Genomic DNA, 17,202 nt, shown 5'->3' on the forward strand with positions numbered 1-17,202 from the left:
TATTTAACTGTATGCTCAATACACTGAATAGAGCAGGTAAGTGAGGATTGCTGCGAGAATCTCCCTAACAATAACGAGCATTAATTCTTTATGTGTATAAAAACGGACAAACTTATGAATAAAACACATATTCATTTTATTTCACTTTATGCTGAATTTGAGGAATAGAGTTTGTAAGAGCAGAGCATATGCTTATTTACAATACCACTGTATGGGTGTGGTATCATGGATCAGATATGCACATGCGCGGGTCAACGGATCGTAATGCGCATGCGCCGGGTGACGACATTGTCACTTAATGATATGCACAAAATTGCAATACGATTGGAAATTGAAGTTTGGTGTGCACGGCCCATATTAGAGGGTTGGCTGTAATGATGTCATCTTAGAAAAATACATTTTAATTTTATAGTGTTCAGAAAGATCGTTGGACTGTAAAAGTAGGTAAGTGATGAAATATACACGTTAGTGATTTGAAATTGATGGTCAGGTTATGGACAAAAAACTTAAGTTTTGGAATCCTTTAAGAGAAAAAAAAGGCATACACAAACTGCAAAACAGGTTAAAATTGCTTAAAATTTTCCGAAATTTTAACAGTGTACCCACTAAGCTTTAGAAAGATTGCACCACAAGTAAATAAGCAATAAACCCCCAAATGAAAAAAACGGATTGATAATTGTCTAAAACCGGTTAAAAACCCCTATTAGCACCTTGCCACAGCTCTGCTGTGGCCCTACCTGCCCTTAGGGAACGATAATATGGGGCTAAAGCTTCAATTAGGCCCTCAGAAGACTATCAGGACCTCTGGAGAAGTTGCTTGCTGCGTGTCTGCATAACTAAATGCGCAACTGAGGCGCGAAAATAGGCCCCAGCCACCGCACTCGATGTTGCTGGGGCCTACACAAATCTAACAAACCTTGTCTGAAAGCCACATGGCTTATAACAACCCCAAATAAGCCAAATGAACCCTCAAGCAAATGTCCCATTAAAATAAAAAACTTTACTCCCAGAACACACAAACGTTTGTCCCAATCTCTCATAAACAAACTGAGTGCCCAAAAAAAATTAGCCCTTTATGCAAGCTAGTAAAGCCTCTTATAACACTAGGATTACTGCTTACCCTCCCCCTAATGGGGATACTGTCAGCCTTTCTGAGTTAGCACAGTCTCTGCAGAAAATATGACTGAACATACCTCATTGCTGTATAGCAAGACACCGTTCCTCACACTGAAGTTTTCCTGTACTCCTCAGCTTTTGTGGGAACAGCAGTGGACCTTAGTTACAAATGCTAAGATCATAATCCTCCAGGCAGAAATCTTCATCTATGTCCTGCCTGAGAGTAAATAGTACAACACCGGTACAATTTAAAAATAACAAACTCTTGATTGTAGATAAAATAAAACAGCTTAACACTTCTTTCACTTTACCCTTCCCGCTTAGAGCCGGCAAAGAGAATGACTGGGGGGGTGGAGTTAAGGGGGAGCTATATAAGACAGCTCTGCTGTGGTGCTCTCATTGCCACTTCCTGTTAGGAAGGATAATATCCCACAAGTAAAGATGAATCCGTGGACTCGGTACATCATGCAAAATAAAGTACCTTTTCTTTTTACTAGGGACTTTATATCCCTATAAATAACCAGTTGTTATATTGGTTTTATTATTGTGACTTTGTAACTAATGCGACTGACTAATATGGAAGAGTAATTGTAGCTTATGAAGATTATGAATTAGTAATCAACAGAGTCAAATGGTAAACTGCTGACTAGACTCAAGGTTAGTTGAGAGGATAGAATGATAGCTAAAGAAGAATTTCTAAGCATATAAATCAATGAACCATACTCTGTGAAAGGGAAGTCATTAGTGGAGTATTTACATCATTCAGCATTGGGTCCTGTATTAAATTATATGCTTGTATGAGCATATTATGACTTAAACCAACAAGGCCTGTGAATAGTGTGGCAGATTTTAGGGGGCGGCACTTTTTAATGTGCTGCCAGGGCCACCATCGAATATACATAAATCATCAAGCATGTAAATTACATGATTGATGCATGCTAAAATAAATCGGCTTAGTTATATTCAGTTCCGGATTGGCCTATCTGGTCACCCCATTTTTTTTGGTGGGCACTGCAGCTGTGGACTGCAGCAGCGGGACACTATTCAATTGAGTGGTTGTGTGCCCATCTGACTGGTTTTGCGCCCAGTCTTTGCAAGGCCACTGTGCACCCACTACCTGTTCTCTTCTGACCACTACCACCAAGGTGGCTGCACGCCTGCTTAGGCCTAGTGCAATGAGCCCCCTGTGTGCCAGGGACTGGAGAGCTCCAATCTCAAAGCCTGAATCAGCTTCTCCCACTAGTGTAGGATGTGTACGCATTCATTTTCAACAAGGGATACCAAGAGAAAGAAGCACATTTGAAAATAGAAGTGAATTTAAAAGTGGCTTAAAATCACATGCACTATCAGAATCATGCAAGTTTAATCTCAACTTTCCTATCTCTTTAAAGGGATACTGAACCCAATTTTTTTCTTTCATGGTTCAGATAAAGCATGCAATTTTAATCAACTTTCTAATTTACTCCTAATATCAATTTTTCTTCATTCTTTTGGTATCTTTATTTAAAAAAGCATAATTGTAAGCTTAGGAGCCACCAATCAGCAAGCGCTACCCAGGTGCTGAACCAAAGATGGGCCGGCTCATAAGCTTACATTCCTGCTTTTTCAAATAAGGATTCCAAGAGAACAAAAAAAATTGATATCAGTAAATTAGAAAGTTGCCTAAAATTGCATGATCTATCTAAATCATGAAAGAAAACATTTGGGTTCAGTATCCCATTAATAACAGCAGGGGAGAGGCACATAAAGTTATTAATAGAGATGATTAAAAGGTAGGAAAGAAATGCTAAATAAATGACAGCAATATACATGGCTGAATAGTAAAAGCTATTAACTGCAGGAAACGTAAGTGCAGTATTTGGAAAGGTATCATGGTCCCATAGGGAAAAAAGACTCCAGAATACGGATTGCTTACTCATATCTACAGCCCTTCTTTCCTTCTATAAGTCCCACTTGCTAAGATGCTCCCAGGTGCCCTCCCATTGAACTACTTGTCTGTAAATCAACAATCCTAATGCTTCTGGCATCCCATTGAGACTATAAAATGTCCAAATGTAGGTATTATATGTTAGTTACAAATGATTGCAATCAGTGTGAAGTGCTGCGATTTCCTGGTCCTACAGACTCAGGCCACCCAAGAACTTTTGTAAACGTTTAAGAATGTAGATATAGCCAAATTATTTTTGTACTTAGGGGTACAGAAAAAACAGAAGTTTTTCTATATACTCTTTATAAAGCATATATTTGTGTAATCTCTGCAATTGTACAATACAATATACAGTTTTTATAAGCTTCTTTGAAGGAAAAGACCTTCAAAAGAATACTTTGCTGTTATATTTTGTATCCTACAGTTTTTGTATTACCTCGGTTCAGCATTGCAAAATTATAATTAACTAAAAACATGCAGTTTTGAAAATAAAGGGATATTAAACTCAGAATCTCCTATTCCCCATAAAAGGCCAGATTACAAGTGGAGCAGTATTTTTACGTTCCTGATCGAGCTCTAACTCATTTGTTAGTAAGCTTTTTGATCGTGCGTTAACGTTTCCCCCATAAAAGACAATGGAGCGAAGATAGTGAGTGGGAAAACAGCGCAACCGTGCTCATGTTCTATTTATTCATAAATACATATTTCTATATATATCTAATGGTATTTTAAAATATATATAAATATATATATATATATATATACACATACATCTATCTATGTATCTATCTATCTATAATATATCTATATATACACATATACATACATACACACACAGAGACACACATACATACATGATTATTTCTAGGTATAGATATATACAGATATGTATAGGAATATCTATTTATAAATACACAGAACATATTCTGCTATGTGCAGAGCATCGGAATGTGAAATATTTACAGTAAATACATAGTTATAACCTTTATTAAAGGGACACCTGTCTTCTAATAATCCCCAAAACCTAGTTTTCTTATTAATAAAAATAAAATAATCACTGCTGACTATTTTATATGCTCCTCTTACCCCAAACTGTTGAAGGATATTGTTTTAAAATACAGCACTGATCCACTGCTGGATTCTCCTATGTAAGCTGCCATATTGTAACGCACGCTACAGGCAGGGGCACAGAAGTCACATGCTCATGATGCAGTCAAGGACACACACGGCTATATTAAATACAGTGCACTTAGAGGATCACATCTGTGTGAGCTGCTGTGACTGAATAAACATTTATTAGCGTATAAAGGTATTAGATTTAGCCATGTGTGTATAATACACATAATATGCATCTTAACTTTAATAAAATGATCATTATGTACTGTTTATTTGTGTTTCTAACTCCCCCCACAGTTAAAACTTCAAACTGCCCACAAGTTTTAGGATTTAAAGGGACATTATACACTCTAAAAATATGGGGTATTCAAATAAAGAATTTAAAAAAAAATAAAGTTTGTAATTGAAATGTTTTAGCAATTTTTCTGCTAAAGCTTCTAAAATTGATGATAAAGTGTCACTACATAAGAATACGTTGGTAGGACACACTAGCTACAAAGCAAGGAGTTTTTCCTCGCTCCCTAGCTAGTGTCCTTATAGCCAGCCCCCATGCTGGAGCTGCTAATACATGTCAATTACAATCCCCTCCCTGACTGTTCAACTGTGCAAGGGAATAGGGAATCTCACTCACTGGGCCCCGTGCCAAGCACCCTGTTCCCCCTTCTAATTGGTTGCTTGCCTGCCAGCTGTCCCCCCTCCGTTTTCAGACTGAGCCCTGCAAGAGTAAAGTTCTGCAGGAGTGAGAAGGACAGTGGGAGGGTTACATTGAATACCTTAGGGGACAAGTGGAGTGGGACATCAGGCATCGAGTGGGTGCAGCTGGAGTGTTTCTTCATGATCAGATCTTCACCAGTTCCCCCCTTACACCACACGCTTTTGTCCAGATGTCCCACATGTGTATGTACAGAGACACAATGTCACCGGTATACAGGAAGCGGAACATCTTATCAGGCATGGTCACTCATGGTCTGCACGGTGTTCAGTGCCCACTGCCTGTGGCTCCTTGTGCACAACTCCTAGAGACAACAGGCTCCGCTATATCACACACCGGCAGCACTCACAAGGCTTTACAGGCTGTTATTATGTGTTGCAGCATTGTGGGCTGTGCGTGATTATCAGTTACACAATAACCTGTAACAGCTGTGCCACCTTTTTGTTTTCTAGTGTCTGTGTTAATAAGATTATTCAGGCTTATATATATTTACATAAGTATAGGCTACACTATTAGACAGTATGACACACAATCTGGGGTCTGTTCTCCAGGTCATGGATAATCAGTGATCGCCTTGTCGAATTCCAGAAGCGCTATCATTACAAGCCATTCCGTGTTATTACTTTGTAGCAATGTACAGGCTGTTATTATGTGTTGCAGCATTGTGGGCTGTGCGTGAGTATGATCATGCTTTCTAACATAGCTGTAATGCCCATATTCAATGCTCATACTCACGCACAGCCCACAATGCTGCAACACATAATAACAGCCTGTACATTGCTAAACAGAAGCTGAATATGAATATTGAATATGGGCATTCTTACACAATTCAGAAATGTCAACACACAGCTTCTGTTTAGGGACCATAGGAGAACGGACAGTCCTCAGATGCCACCGCATAGAATCTACACCACACGCATTATAATAAATATATATGACCGAGAGGTAAACTCACATAGCAGCCACTGCATCAGGATGTGCTATTTCCAGAAGCGCTACTATCATTACAAGCCATTCTGTGTTATTACTTTGTAGCAATGTACAGGCTGTTATGTGTTGCAGCATTGTGGGCTGTGCGTGAGTATGAGCATTGAATATGGGCATTACAGCTATGTTAGAAAGCATGATCATACTCACGCACAGCCCACAATGCTGCAACACATAATAACAGCCTGTACATTGCTACAAAGTAATAACACGGAATGGCTTGTAATGATAGCGCTTCTGGAATTCGACAATGCGATCACTGATTATCCATGACCTGGAGAACAGACCCCAGATTGTGTGTCATACTGTCTAATAGTGTAGCCTATACTTATGTAAATATATATAAGCCTGTATAATCTTATTAACACAGACACTAGAAAACAAAAAGGTGGCACAGCTGTTACAGGTTATTGTGTAACTGATAATCACGCACAGCCCACAATGCTGCAACACATAATAGCAGCCTGTAAAGCCTTGTGAGTGCTGCCGGTGTGTGACATAGCGGAGCCTGTTGTCTCTAGGAGTTGTGCACAAGGAGCCACAGGCAGTGGGCACTGAACACCGTGCAGACCATGAGTGACCATGCCTGATAAGATGTTCCGCTTCCTGTATACCGGTGACATTGTGTCTCTGTACATACACATGTGGGACATCTGGACAAAAGCGTGTGGTGTAAGGGGGGAACTGGTGAAGATCTGATCATGAAGAAACACTCCAGCTGCACCCACTCGATGCCTGATGTCCCACTCCACTTGTCCCCCAAGGTATTCAATGTAACCCTCCCACTGTCCTTCTCACTCCTGCAGAACTTTACTCTTGCGGGGCTCAGTCTGAAAACGGAGGGGGGACAGCTGGCAGGCAAGCAACCAATTAGAAGGGGGAACAGGGTGCTTGGCACGGGGCCCAGTGAGTGAGATTCCCTATTCCCCTGCACAGTGGAACAGTCAGGGAGGGGATTGTAATTGACATGTATTAGCAGCTCCAGCATGGGGGCTGGCTATAAGGACACTAGCTAGGGAGTGAGGAAAAACTCCTTGCTTTGTAGCTAGTGTGTCCTACCAACGTATTCTTATGTAGTGACACTTTATCATCAATTTTAGAAGCTTTAGCAGAAAAATTGCTAAAACATTTCAATTACAAACTTTATTTTTTTTAAATTCTTTATTTGAATACCCCATATTTTTTGAGTGTATAATGTCCCTTTAAGAAAAGCCATTTTCTGCAGGCAGCTAGGCACCATCATCAGTGTAATTTATGTGTTGTAACCTCCGTGGGGGAAGAGGGAGGCTGTGACGCTGCATATACTCTCGGTGCAGAAGATTTCTGCTTTTCAAGAGTTCTCCTCTGTTTATATAAATTACTAAGGGCTGACAGTTGTACAAGCTTAGGGATCGTTTAGCAATGATCATCTGCATTGAAAGAGACAATCATTGCTAAACAATCTCTAAGCTTGTACAACTGTCAGCCCTTAGTGATTGTGGGCAGTTTGAAGTTTGTTTGTTTTTTATAAAGATTTTTATTAAGACATTTGCAGGTACAAAAACCAAGAAAAAACATGAACGTAGGGTAACATTACGGATTACATTATGGTCTTCATGCACAAATATTTGTAGATTTCGGAAGTAAGTTAATACAATACGGGGAAAGTAAAACATTCATACAATAATATGTGTGCCTAAAGCGGCAGTTTGAAGTTTTAACTGTGGGGGGAGTTAGAAACACAAATAAACAGTACTTAATGATCATTTTATTAAAGTTAAGATGCATATTATGTGTATTATACACACATGGCTAAATCTAATACCTTTATACTCTAATAAATGTTTATTCAGTCACAGCAGCTCACACAGATGTGATCCTCTAAGTGCACTGTATTTAATATAGCTGTGTGTGTCCTTGACTGCATCATGAGCATGTGACTTCTGTGCCCCTGCCTGTAGCGTGCGTTACAATATGGCAGCTTACATAGGAGAATCCAGCAGTGGATCAGTGCTGTATTTTAAAACAATATCCTTCAACAGTTTGGGGTAAGAGGAGCATATAAAATAGTCAGGAGTGATTATTTTATTTTTATTAATAAGAAAAAGTAGGTTTTAGGGATTATTATCAGGTGTTTAGTGTCCCTTTAAATATGAATATTGCATAAATATGATTTTACACGTTTTCCTCTACTTGACAGCAAAGGACTCCAATGCACTTCTCTGTGTATATATATTTCTGTAAATACATATATATAAATGTAAGGAAAGGAAACCCAGAATATGATAGGCAGTCTGTATTGTATTAACAACAAAAAGGTATCAAATAAAGTGCAAGGTGCTAAAAGAAACTCTCAAGTTCCTTGGTATATCACTCATTCACTCGCTCCAGCGTGGGCAATGGAGATCTCACTCACCCAATCCAATGGAGAAGGCGGGTATCGCCATTCGCGGCTGTAGATTCAATCCGGACGCCTCTAAGGGGGCTCGGCCCAATTCCGGCCAATGGAACACACTCTGGAACGAGGCAGAGATCCCTTGCTCCGCCTCAACTTATTCCAGACACTTGTTCCTCCGATAGAATACAGTATCCCTCCGCCAGTGACGTAGTGAAAAACAGTTCCTGCTTGCAATAGGGAACTGCCAAATGTAGAAAAGCACACAATGCAATCCTCTTTGAAGAGTATAAGCTCGTAATGCACAGCAGGAAACAGCCAAACTCCGGACAATAATAGCTTGAAAAGAGAAAGTCGAGGCTGTTTCCTTAAAATTAATTCCTTTATTTATTCAGTTTAAAACCGGCAAACACAGCAAGGATAGGGTATGGTGTAGAAGGCGCAGCACAGTCTGGCTTACGCGTTTCGGATGAAATCCGTAGTCATAGCCTACTGTGCTGTGCTCCACACCTGCTTAAAACTAGTTAAAACAAATGTGATTGGTGCACACATAAAAAACAACGCCTTCAAGTTTAACCAATACCAACAGTGTATAAAATTAACCCACTGGTGTCAGAACCGCACAATCTAATACATTGCCTGGCCCATACAACCGTAATATACACACTACAATGATTTTGTCAATAACCAACATAGTGGTATACATTGTAGACAAAATGTCAAATACTAAGGGTTAGTAAATAATAAATGTTATTAAAAATTCTAATGCCCAGATAGTGCGTATAGGAGTCTCTGTTAATATATCCTCGATATGTGAGAGTTAAATCATTACTCTTATCCTATCTAATGCAATAATGGGCAACAGAATCCAAACAATACCCTAAGTAGAGAATACCACATTAGATGCTATCATGTGTCAATAATAAATAAATGTATAAACAAATTATAAAAATATTATAAACATGCAATAAGCAAATAATTCTAAATGAGGAGTAACCTGTCAAATACTGTATGAATTAAAGATATCTAAACAAATTGTCATCATAATGATATATGGTAGAAAATAACAAGCTAACAAATAGCGCCTCCCCATAAAGTAATCCAATGTGATATGATACAGATTGAGCACACTTGACCATCCGATGAGTCTTAAATTATAATATACAAGGAGATCTATAGGTAAATGTATTGCGAAATACCATAATATTTATTCCCACAGGTTCATTACGTCATATCTTGAATTTAGACCATCAGGCACCCGAGTGCCTAAGGTAAAAATCCAAAAGGCTTCGCGTCTGGCGAGCAATTGGTCCAGATTACCCCCCCTAGCAGGTCTAGAAACTTTCTCAATAGCACACCATGTGAATCCTTTAAGGTTGTTATCATGGTAGACTCCAAAGTGTTGTACTATTGGAGTCGTGGATCTCTTAGTGGAGAAAGAGGAAAGATGTTCCCTAATTCTAGAGTTCAGGTCTCTGGAGGTGAGTCCCACATACTGAATCTGGCACAATGTGCATTCAATCATATAGACTACCGATTCCGTTTTACAATTCATACAGGAATTGATTTTATAACTTTTCCTCGTTCTTACACTCACAAATTCCTTAGTCACCTTGGCATAATCACAGGGCTTGCACTTCCTGTGACCGCATCTGTACATCCCAGTATGTACCAACCATGATCCCCTCTCATCTTTGTCAGTTTTTAGCAGGGTTTAGAATTATTTGCTTATTGCATGTTTATAATATTTTTATAATTTGTTTATACATTTATTTATTATTGACACATGATAGCATCTAATGTGGTATTCTCTACTTAGGGTATTGTTTGGATTCTGTTGCCCATTATTGCATTAGATAGGATAAGAGTAATGATTTAACTCTCACATATCGAGGATATATTAACAGAGACTCCTATACGCACTATCTGGGCATTAGAATTTTTAATAACATTTATTATTTACTAACCCTTAGTATTTGACATTTTGTCTACAATGTATACCACTATGTTGGTTATTGACAAAATCATTGTAGTGTGTATATTACGGTTGTATGGGCCAGGCAATGTATTAGATTGTGCGGTTCTGACACCAGTGGGTTAATTTTATACACTGTTGGTATTGGTTAAACTTGAAGGCGTTGTTTTTTATGTGTGCACCAATCACATTTGTTTTAACTAGTTTTAAGCAGGTGTGGAGCACAGCACAGTAGGCTATGACTACGGATTTCATCCGAAACGCGTAAGCCAGACTGTGCTGCGCCTTCTACACCATACCCTATCCTTGCTGTGTTTGCCGGTTTTAAACTGAATAAATAAAGGAATTAATTTTAAGGAAACAGCCTCGACTTTCTCTTTTCAAGCAATACATATATATATACATACAAATACAAAATGTTAAAGCTCTTTGCCTGCCTATTTTTTTCTTTGAGCCTTTATAACTTTTTTTGTGCAATATTTATTTATTTTTTTACAAATTTTTTATTAAACAGTGTTATTATAAATTTAACTGTACTTTGCAATGCATTTTTTATGTGTTTTGTGCAACTTTTTTGGTTTGCAAAACAGTTAACCAGAGTTCTGAGGTCGCAGTAATCATTCTAGTGTAAATCATGATTGCGCCCAAAATGTTGTGTTTACTTTCAACTTGTAATACGAGTGCTAAAGCCGACACACTTTAAACACCCACGATAAATCCCTTTTCACTCACGCGTAACTGTTAGTGCACCACTCGCAATCTGGCCGTTAGTGTTTAATGATGGACAATTATAAAACTCTGTAAAGCACTTTATTTATTTTGCCTTCTTTTTCTGTAATTTAACCAGGGACTTTTTCTGTGGAATGCATAACCCTTACACCCATTCATGCTGCACAGTGATTGGCTGATATGCTTGGTTGATATATGCAGGAGCTTGTTTATATCTGTCCCTAATTAACCATAGTAAACGAAGTTTAAAAACATTCAATAGGCTTTTTAAGGGGTGTGTCTGGGGACTGCAACGCCAGGTTTTTGTTTTTACAGCTTTCAAATGTATTTAAACATTTATTTTGTATGCAGATCTGTTACAATGCAGTGAATAATGTGTAATGCATGAATACAAATACAGAATGTAATGTTCCTTAAATAAAAAATAAATAGCGGGTCACTTTACTATATATATATATATATATATATATATATATATATATATATATATATATATATACAGGTTGAATGAGAGCACTCTCACTTCCAAATGTTGAATGCCAGGGTGCTAGCAGATATAGATATATGGATAAAGGAAAGCACTCTCTGGTCTTTTAGTGGAAATTTAATAAATCAAGCGTGACGTTTCGGGGACACACTCCCCTTTTTGTTTGTCTGAGGAAGGGGAGTGTGTCCCCGAAACGTCACGCTTGATTTATTAAATTTCCACTAAAAGACCAGAGAGTGCTTTCCTTTATCCATATATATATATATATATATATATATATATATTATTTTTTTTTATTTAGAGTAAATGTTTTAATTCTGCATTAGAAAACATAGGCAGCCATGCTTAGACCAGGCTTGTTTATTCATTTTTCTTTTGTGTGATATACACAAATCGTAATTATAGGAAGGGAATTGATCATTATCACTGCAGATACTGAAGTAAAGGGAAAAAATCTTCTGTTAATTCTCTTAAAGGGACAGTAAACCTAGCTGTTTTCTTTAAATATTTCTAAATGCCACATGTAAATATAAGAATTTAGCTGTATATCACCTTTGCAAACATTGTAGATAGTTATTAAAATCTTAACAAAACTCACATTGATGTTCTGAACTCTGGCCAACCAATGCCGGTAATGTAATTTATTTATTTATTTATTTTAATCTTTTTATTGAGGTTACAACAAATACAGTGAAACTTTGGTAGGGTACAGTTAGGTGATTCCATACATTTTATACAGTAAACAGCATAATGTAGGTTAACTACCCTACTTTTGAATGTCTGCCAGGCGTCTCTTGATGTCTAGCTTACACAGAACAACCTCATTTTCAATATTAAGAGAGAAACGAAAAATGCAAACAGTGTCAAGCATCCATTGGTCAACAGCACAGTTTTCAAACTTCATGTAAACCTGATTGTACATTAGAGCAGTAGAAAGAGAAAGAAGGTTAAAGAGAAAGAAAGAAACAATGAGAAAAAAAAGGGCCAAGACTAGAGAGTAAAGGAGGGTAATGGGGGGAGGGAGTATTGGGGGGGGGAAGGAGAATCCAGCAGCAGGGTCAGTAATTTATTTATTTTTTAAGCTGCATCTTCCTAACCTATCCCCTATGAATCGACCGAACAGCTCCTTGAGTGTCAAGGGCACGCGTTCCTTGATTGACAGGGCTTGTTGGAGACATATTGGGCATGCGCAATATAAAGCTCCACAGGAACTGTAGCATTACGCTCTAGTGCAGGTATTGCGCATGTGCAGTTAGAATTTACGGCGAGAATCACTTGTCTGGAAATAGACTGTGAATGCGCATAAATGGGAGTGACTAGGGGCGTGATTAGCTCTTCCCATTAGACGGACTGTGAACCTTGATTACACTCCCACTGCAGGATCGGCTCAATGGGCAGCGAGATTGCATTTATATAACAAACGTTTTGGGTAATTGGAAATGTATAGAATTTTATTTTTACAAATGTGATTAAAATTATTTTTATCTTTTTATGCTCATAAGATTTCAGTCTAACTATATGTGAGCCGTAACACACGTTCATTTACTGACACTTTAAATGATTTGTTTTGTCAGAGTCTGCAATGGAAACCAATGATTTCATTAAATATCTGTAAGTGTGAGTTATCCCCTATTCACTTTGGGTAAAATTTAAATGGACATTAAATTAAAAATATAGCATCTGTAAGATGTTTAATTATGACTATGCGGTGTACATTTATTATTAATTGCCTGCTTTTTTTTAATTTAGCTCTGAAAACTGTGTGTTTACCACTGTCAGTATGTCGGTAGTAAATCCTATAGGATTATAAATCCTAAACCTGCAACATGCTACACAGTAAACAGGATCTCATTTATACCTGTTCCTAATTGACTACTGATAAGATATATATGATAATAAGGTTGTGGTGTGAAGACAGCAAAATAATGGATGGTGAGTGTGTATATATATATATATATATATATATATATATATATATACACACACACACACAAATACAGTATTGTGTAAAAATATTAGGGCACCATTAGAGTGCTTCTCTCTTTGTATGCATTTGAACAATAACCCTGGTGAGGTCTCCCGAAGGGTGATAGGGGAAACCAGATTTGGACTCCTTGCCCAGTGAAGCTTAGAGGAATATGGCTGCACCTCACTGGCAAGGCCCATAGGAGGCCAAAACGATCATCTAGGGTTGTCATGTTCCTTGTTCAAAGGAGAATTGCCTGGTATTTCAGGGCTGGACTGACCTTACTTGGTGGGATCAGACTGATATGCTTCAGGAACGTTTTCCTTTGTGAAAATCAAAACTGGGCTAAAAGAGGTTGCTCCTAGGTGGTGCCTCACCATAGAACAAGCTATTTAGCTGTTGTTCGTTCCTGGTAGAGCGTTTCTCTCTTTGTATGCATTTGAATAATGACCCTGGGGAGGTCTCCCGAAGGGTTATAGGGGAAACCAGATGTTGACTCCTTGCCCAGTCAAGCTTAGAGAATTGCCTGGTATTTCAGGGCTGGACTGACCTTACTTGGCAGAATCAGACTGATAAGCTTTAGGAAAGTTTTCCTTTGTGAAAAGCAGAACTGGGCTAAAAGAGGCTGCTCCTAGGTGGTGCCTCTACATAGTACAAGGTATAATGACCATATATAATTATTTCTCAGTCTCTTTATTAGAATACAAGTAGAAAATACAGGATATTTGTATGCAGTATTAAAAACAAAACAAAAAATAAATAGAAAAAACAGCTTCTATAGACTAAAGTGGCAAGTATTCAGTATGACCTCCCCTTACACTTGAGCAATTGCAGGAGCATGGCTCTCGTAAACCTAAATGGAATAAAACCTTAATGTCATTGCTAACTCTTGTATTTGTCCTACTATTTCATGTCAAAATAACTTCTGTGAAAAGGTCTATTACACCAGGTTTGTGCAAGACATGCTTGATCATTACATACACATGTGGTAAGAGTTTAATTCATTGGAAGCTTGCTAATAAGACCAACTTTAAATCACATCATTCCATTCAAAATGCCAAAGATCACAGAATTTGACAGACATAAAATCATACTTTTTCATCAGCAAGGCCACAGGAAAACAGCAAACAAACTGGCTACTCAAGATGTGATATTCAAGCTGTTATAAAGAAATTTGAAGAATCAGGAGAGGTTAAGGACAAAAAAAAAAAAAAGGACTGGAAGGCCAAGAAAACTTTTAAAATCTGATGAGAGGTTTCTCAGAGTTGCGTCTTTGAGAGACCGGAAGAAGTCCAGAAAGGACCTGGCTCAGCATCTGGCAGCTTCATCTGGATGCCGAGTTGACCTGAGTAAGCTTGATCATGAATTTTCTTTGTGGCTGCCAAGAAACCACTTTTTCAGAAGGGGAACAGGGTGAAAAGGGTAAGATATGCTAAAGCTCACAAATATTAGAATAAAGATCAGTGGAAAAGAGTATTATGGAGTGACAAATCCTGGTTTGAAATATTTGGGTCCAATCATTGACAATATGTGAGAAGAAGAGATAGAGAGAGATGGAAGAATGAGTGCTTATGGCTTTCAGTGAAACATGGTGGAGGGTCTGTCCTGGTTTGAGGCTGCATTTCTGCCAGTGGTGTTGGTGATATTGTCCACATAGATGAGATCATGAATGCTAAAAAAGTACAGACAGGTTTTAATTCATCATGCCATTGGGAATAGTTTTATTTTTCAACATGATAATGATCCCAGAAACACTGCTAATGCAGTGAAATCATATTTGGAGAGGAAAACAGCTGATAAAACACAGAGTCATGGACTGGCCTTCAGAGTCCAGACCTGAATATTATAGAAGCAGTATGGGTCCACCTGGACAGAGAAAACCTAAATCTAAAGAAGAACTCTGGGAAGTGCTGAAAGAAGCCTGGTATAATATACCAGAAGATGAATTCAGAAAACTTCAGGACAGTCTCCCCAAAAGAGTTCAATATGTTCTTAGTGCCAAGGGAGGTCACACCAAAAACTGACTTTTGCCTGAAGAAGCTATTTTGATCTGAAAATTGTGATTTTTTTAATATTTTGTGTAAATATTTTCTGTATTTTCGGTTTGTATCTGAAAGGGACATTGTACACTAGATTTTTCTTTGCAAAAATGTTTTGTAGATGATCTATTTACATAGCCCATCTGTTTTTGCTTATTTTTTAAGAACATTGTGCTGATTTTCTCCTAACCAAGCCCCACAGTTCCAGATGTATACATGCGTTTACAGACTCCTGCAGGCTCCTGTTTATGTTATCTGTCTTTTCATATGCAGAGAAGAGGGGAGGTGGGGAGTGTTTGCTCTTTTAGTTTATCCTCCCCCTTTCAGTGGGTGTCCCAGACTACCTCATCAACATAGCTAAACTTGGAGCTTCTAAGTAAGTTTTTAAAAGGTTTTATACTGGATTTTAGATCGGTATCTGTACATATTCTTCTTTATAGTAGTGTCTATTACATGCAATTATATGAAAATTGGTGTATACTGCCCCTTTAATAAAGAGACTGAAAAATAAATATGGATGGTCATTAAAACTTTGCTAAAACAACTCAGCTGGTGGTGGCCTAAGACTTTTTTTTAATTTTTTTACACAGTACGTTATATATATATAAATATAAAGTGAAGCAATGTGAAATATATGCTAAACTAAATAAAATGTCTCACAGTTATTCAGCAGGATAATGGTTCTGAACATCAACAAAAAAACAATTACAATCATGTACAATACATCCAGTTCTGAATATGTAAATCTGTGATTTTCAGCATTTCCATTAGAGTCTCTAGAGGCACAGGATCTTGCTTTGTGTTACCAGGAAACAAATATAACCAACTTTAAACTTCTTATATGATTAAACATGAGACTATTACATGTATTCCATAACAGCAAGAGTCCACAGCACCTAATAAAGTGGAAAAGTTCTTGTCTTTATGTCATTTATATTCTTTCAGCTTACAAAAAGCATGTAGGCACACAGCAGCAAACAAAAGCAACATTTCGGGCTATTCACCCTTAATCATGCTATAGCCCGAAACGTTGCTTTAGTTTGCTGCTGTGTCTGTGCCTACATGCTTTTTGTAAGCTAAAAGACTATAAATAACATAAAGACAAGAACTTTTCCTCTATATTTGGTGCTGTGGACTCTTGCTGTTGTGGATTCATTGAGAGGCGTTTGCAGTGGCCCTCTACCACCGGCACCAGGTAGTGTGCTGTTTGTCTATTCTGAACACATGTATTCCATAGGCGGACAAAACTGACTTGGATCTATGAACTTGAACTAAATGTAAGAGTCTGATTTTCTCTTTCTAAGGATCTATTTTAAAACCCAGTGTGACTAATTGCATATACAGCAACTCTTAAAATGTTATAATGACACAGAATAATAAACACAACTTGCACAGAAAACACATCTAAATATAGACTGGTAAACTTGTGCTCCTCATGAGAAAAAAACACATGAAAAAAGAATACATTTGAAAACACCATAAGGAAAATACTATTCATGATGCAATTTACCATGATTTGATTTCATACACAGTATGTGGCACATTGTACCTGGCACAGTTAATTAGGTGCACTTTGTGTGTCAGGTATAACACTGGTATTCTTTACCTGGAACATTATACAATATTTTAACAGCCAGTTTTTGCAAACCATGCAAATAGTTATCATTTCTAGGTGACAGAGACCTATAATGAAAGAAAGTCTGATCTTATCAATAAAAGGAAAAGAAAAACAAGTGGAAGTTTTTGTACTTACATTTTTTTGTATTGTTAAAGG

At 37.7% G+C, this 17,202-nt stretch overlaps 1 protein-coding gene across 10 annotated transcripts in view; it reads right to left on the reverse strand.

The window, feature by feature from the left end:
• Window positions 1-17,202, reverse strand: part of GRIP1 (glutamate receptor interacting protein 1) — a 920,176-nt gene that overhangs the window by 424,959 nt on the left and 478,015 nt on the right. The window contains exon 1 of one of the 10 annotated variants that reach the window (XM_053716873.1): window positions 4,933-5,046. The exons of the other annotated variants lie outside the window; for them this stretch is intronic. Within the exon in view, the coding sequence (XP_053572848.1) occupies window positions 4,933-4,958 (26 nt within the window). The 5' untranslated portion in view covers window positions 4,959-5,046. Of the gene's footprint in view, window positions 1-4,932; window positions 5,047-17,202 lie in introns of those variants that run through there. 10 annotated transcript variants of the gene reach the window in all.

The sequence above is a fragment of the Bombina bombina genome, chromosome 6, assembly GCF_027579735.1.
Source record: "Bombina bombina isolate aBomBom1 chromosome 6, aBomBom1.pri, whole genome shotgun sequence".
In the NCBI taxonomy this organism is placed as follows: domain Eukaryota; kingdom Metazoa; phylum Chordata; class Amphibia; order Anura; family Bombinatoridae; genus Bombina; species Bombina bombina.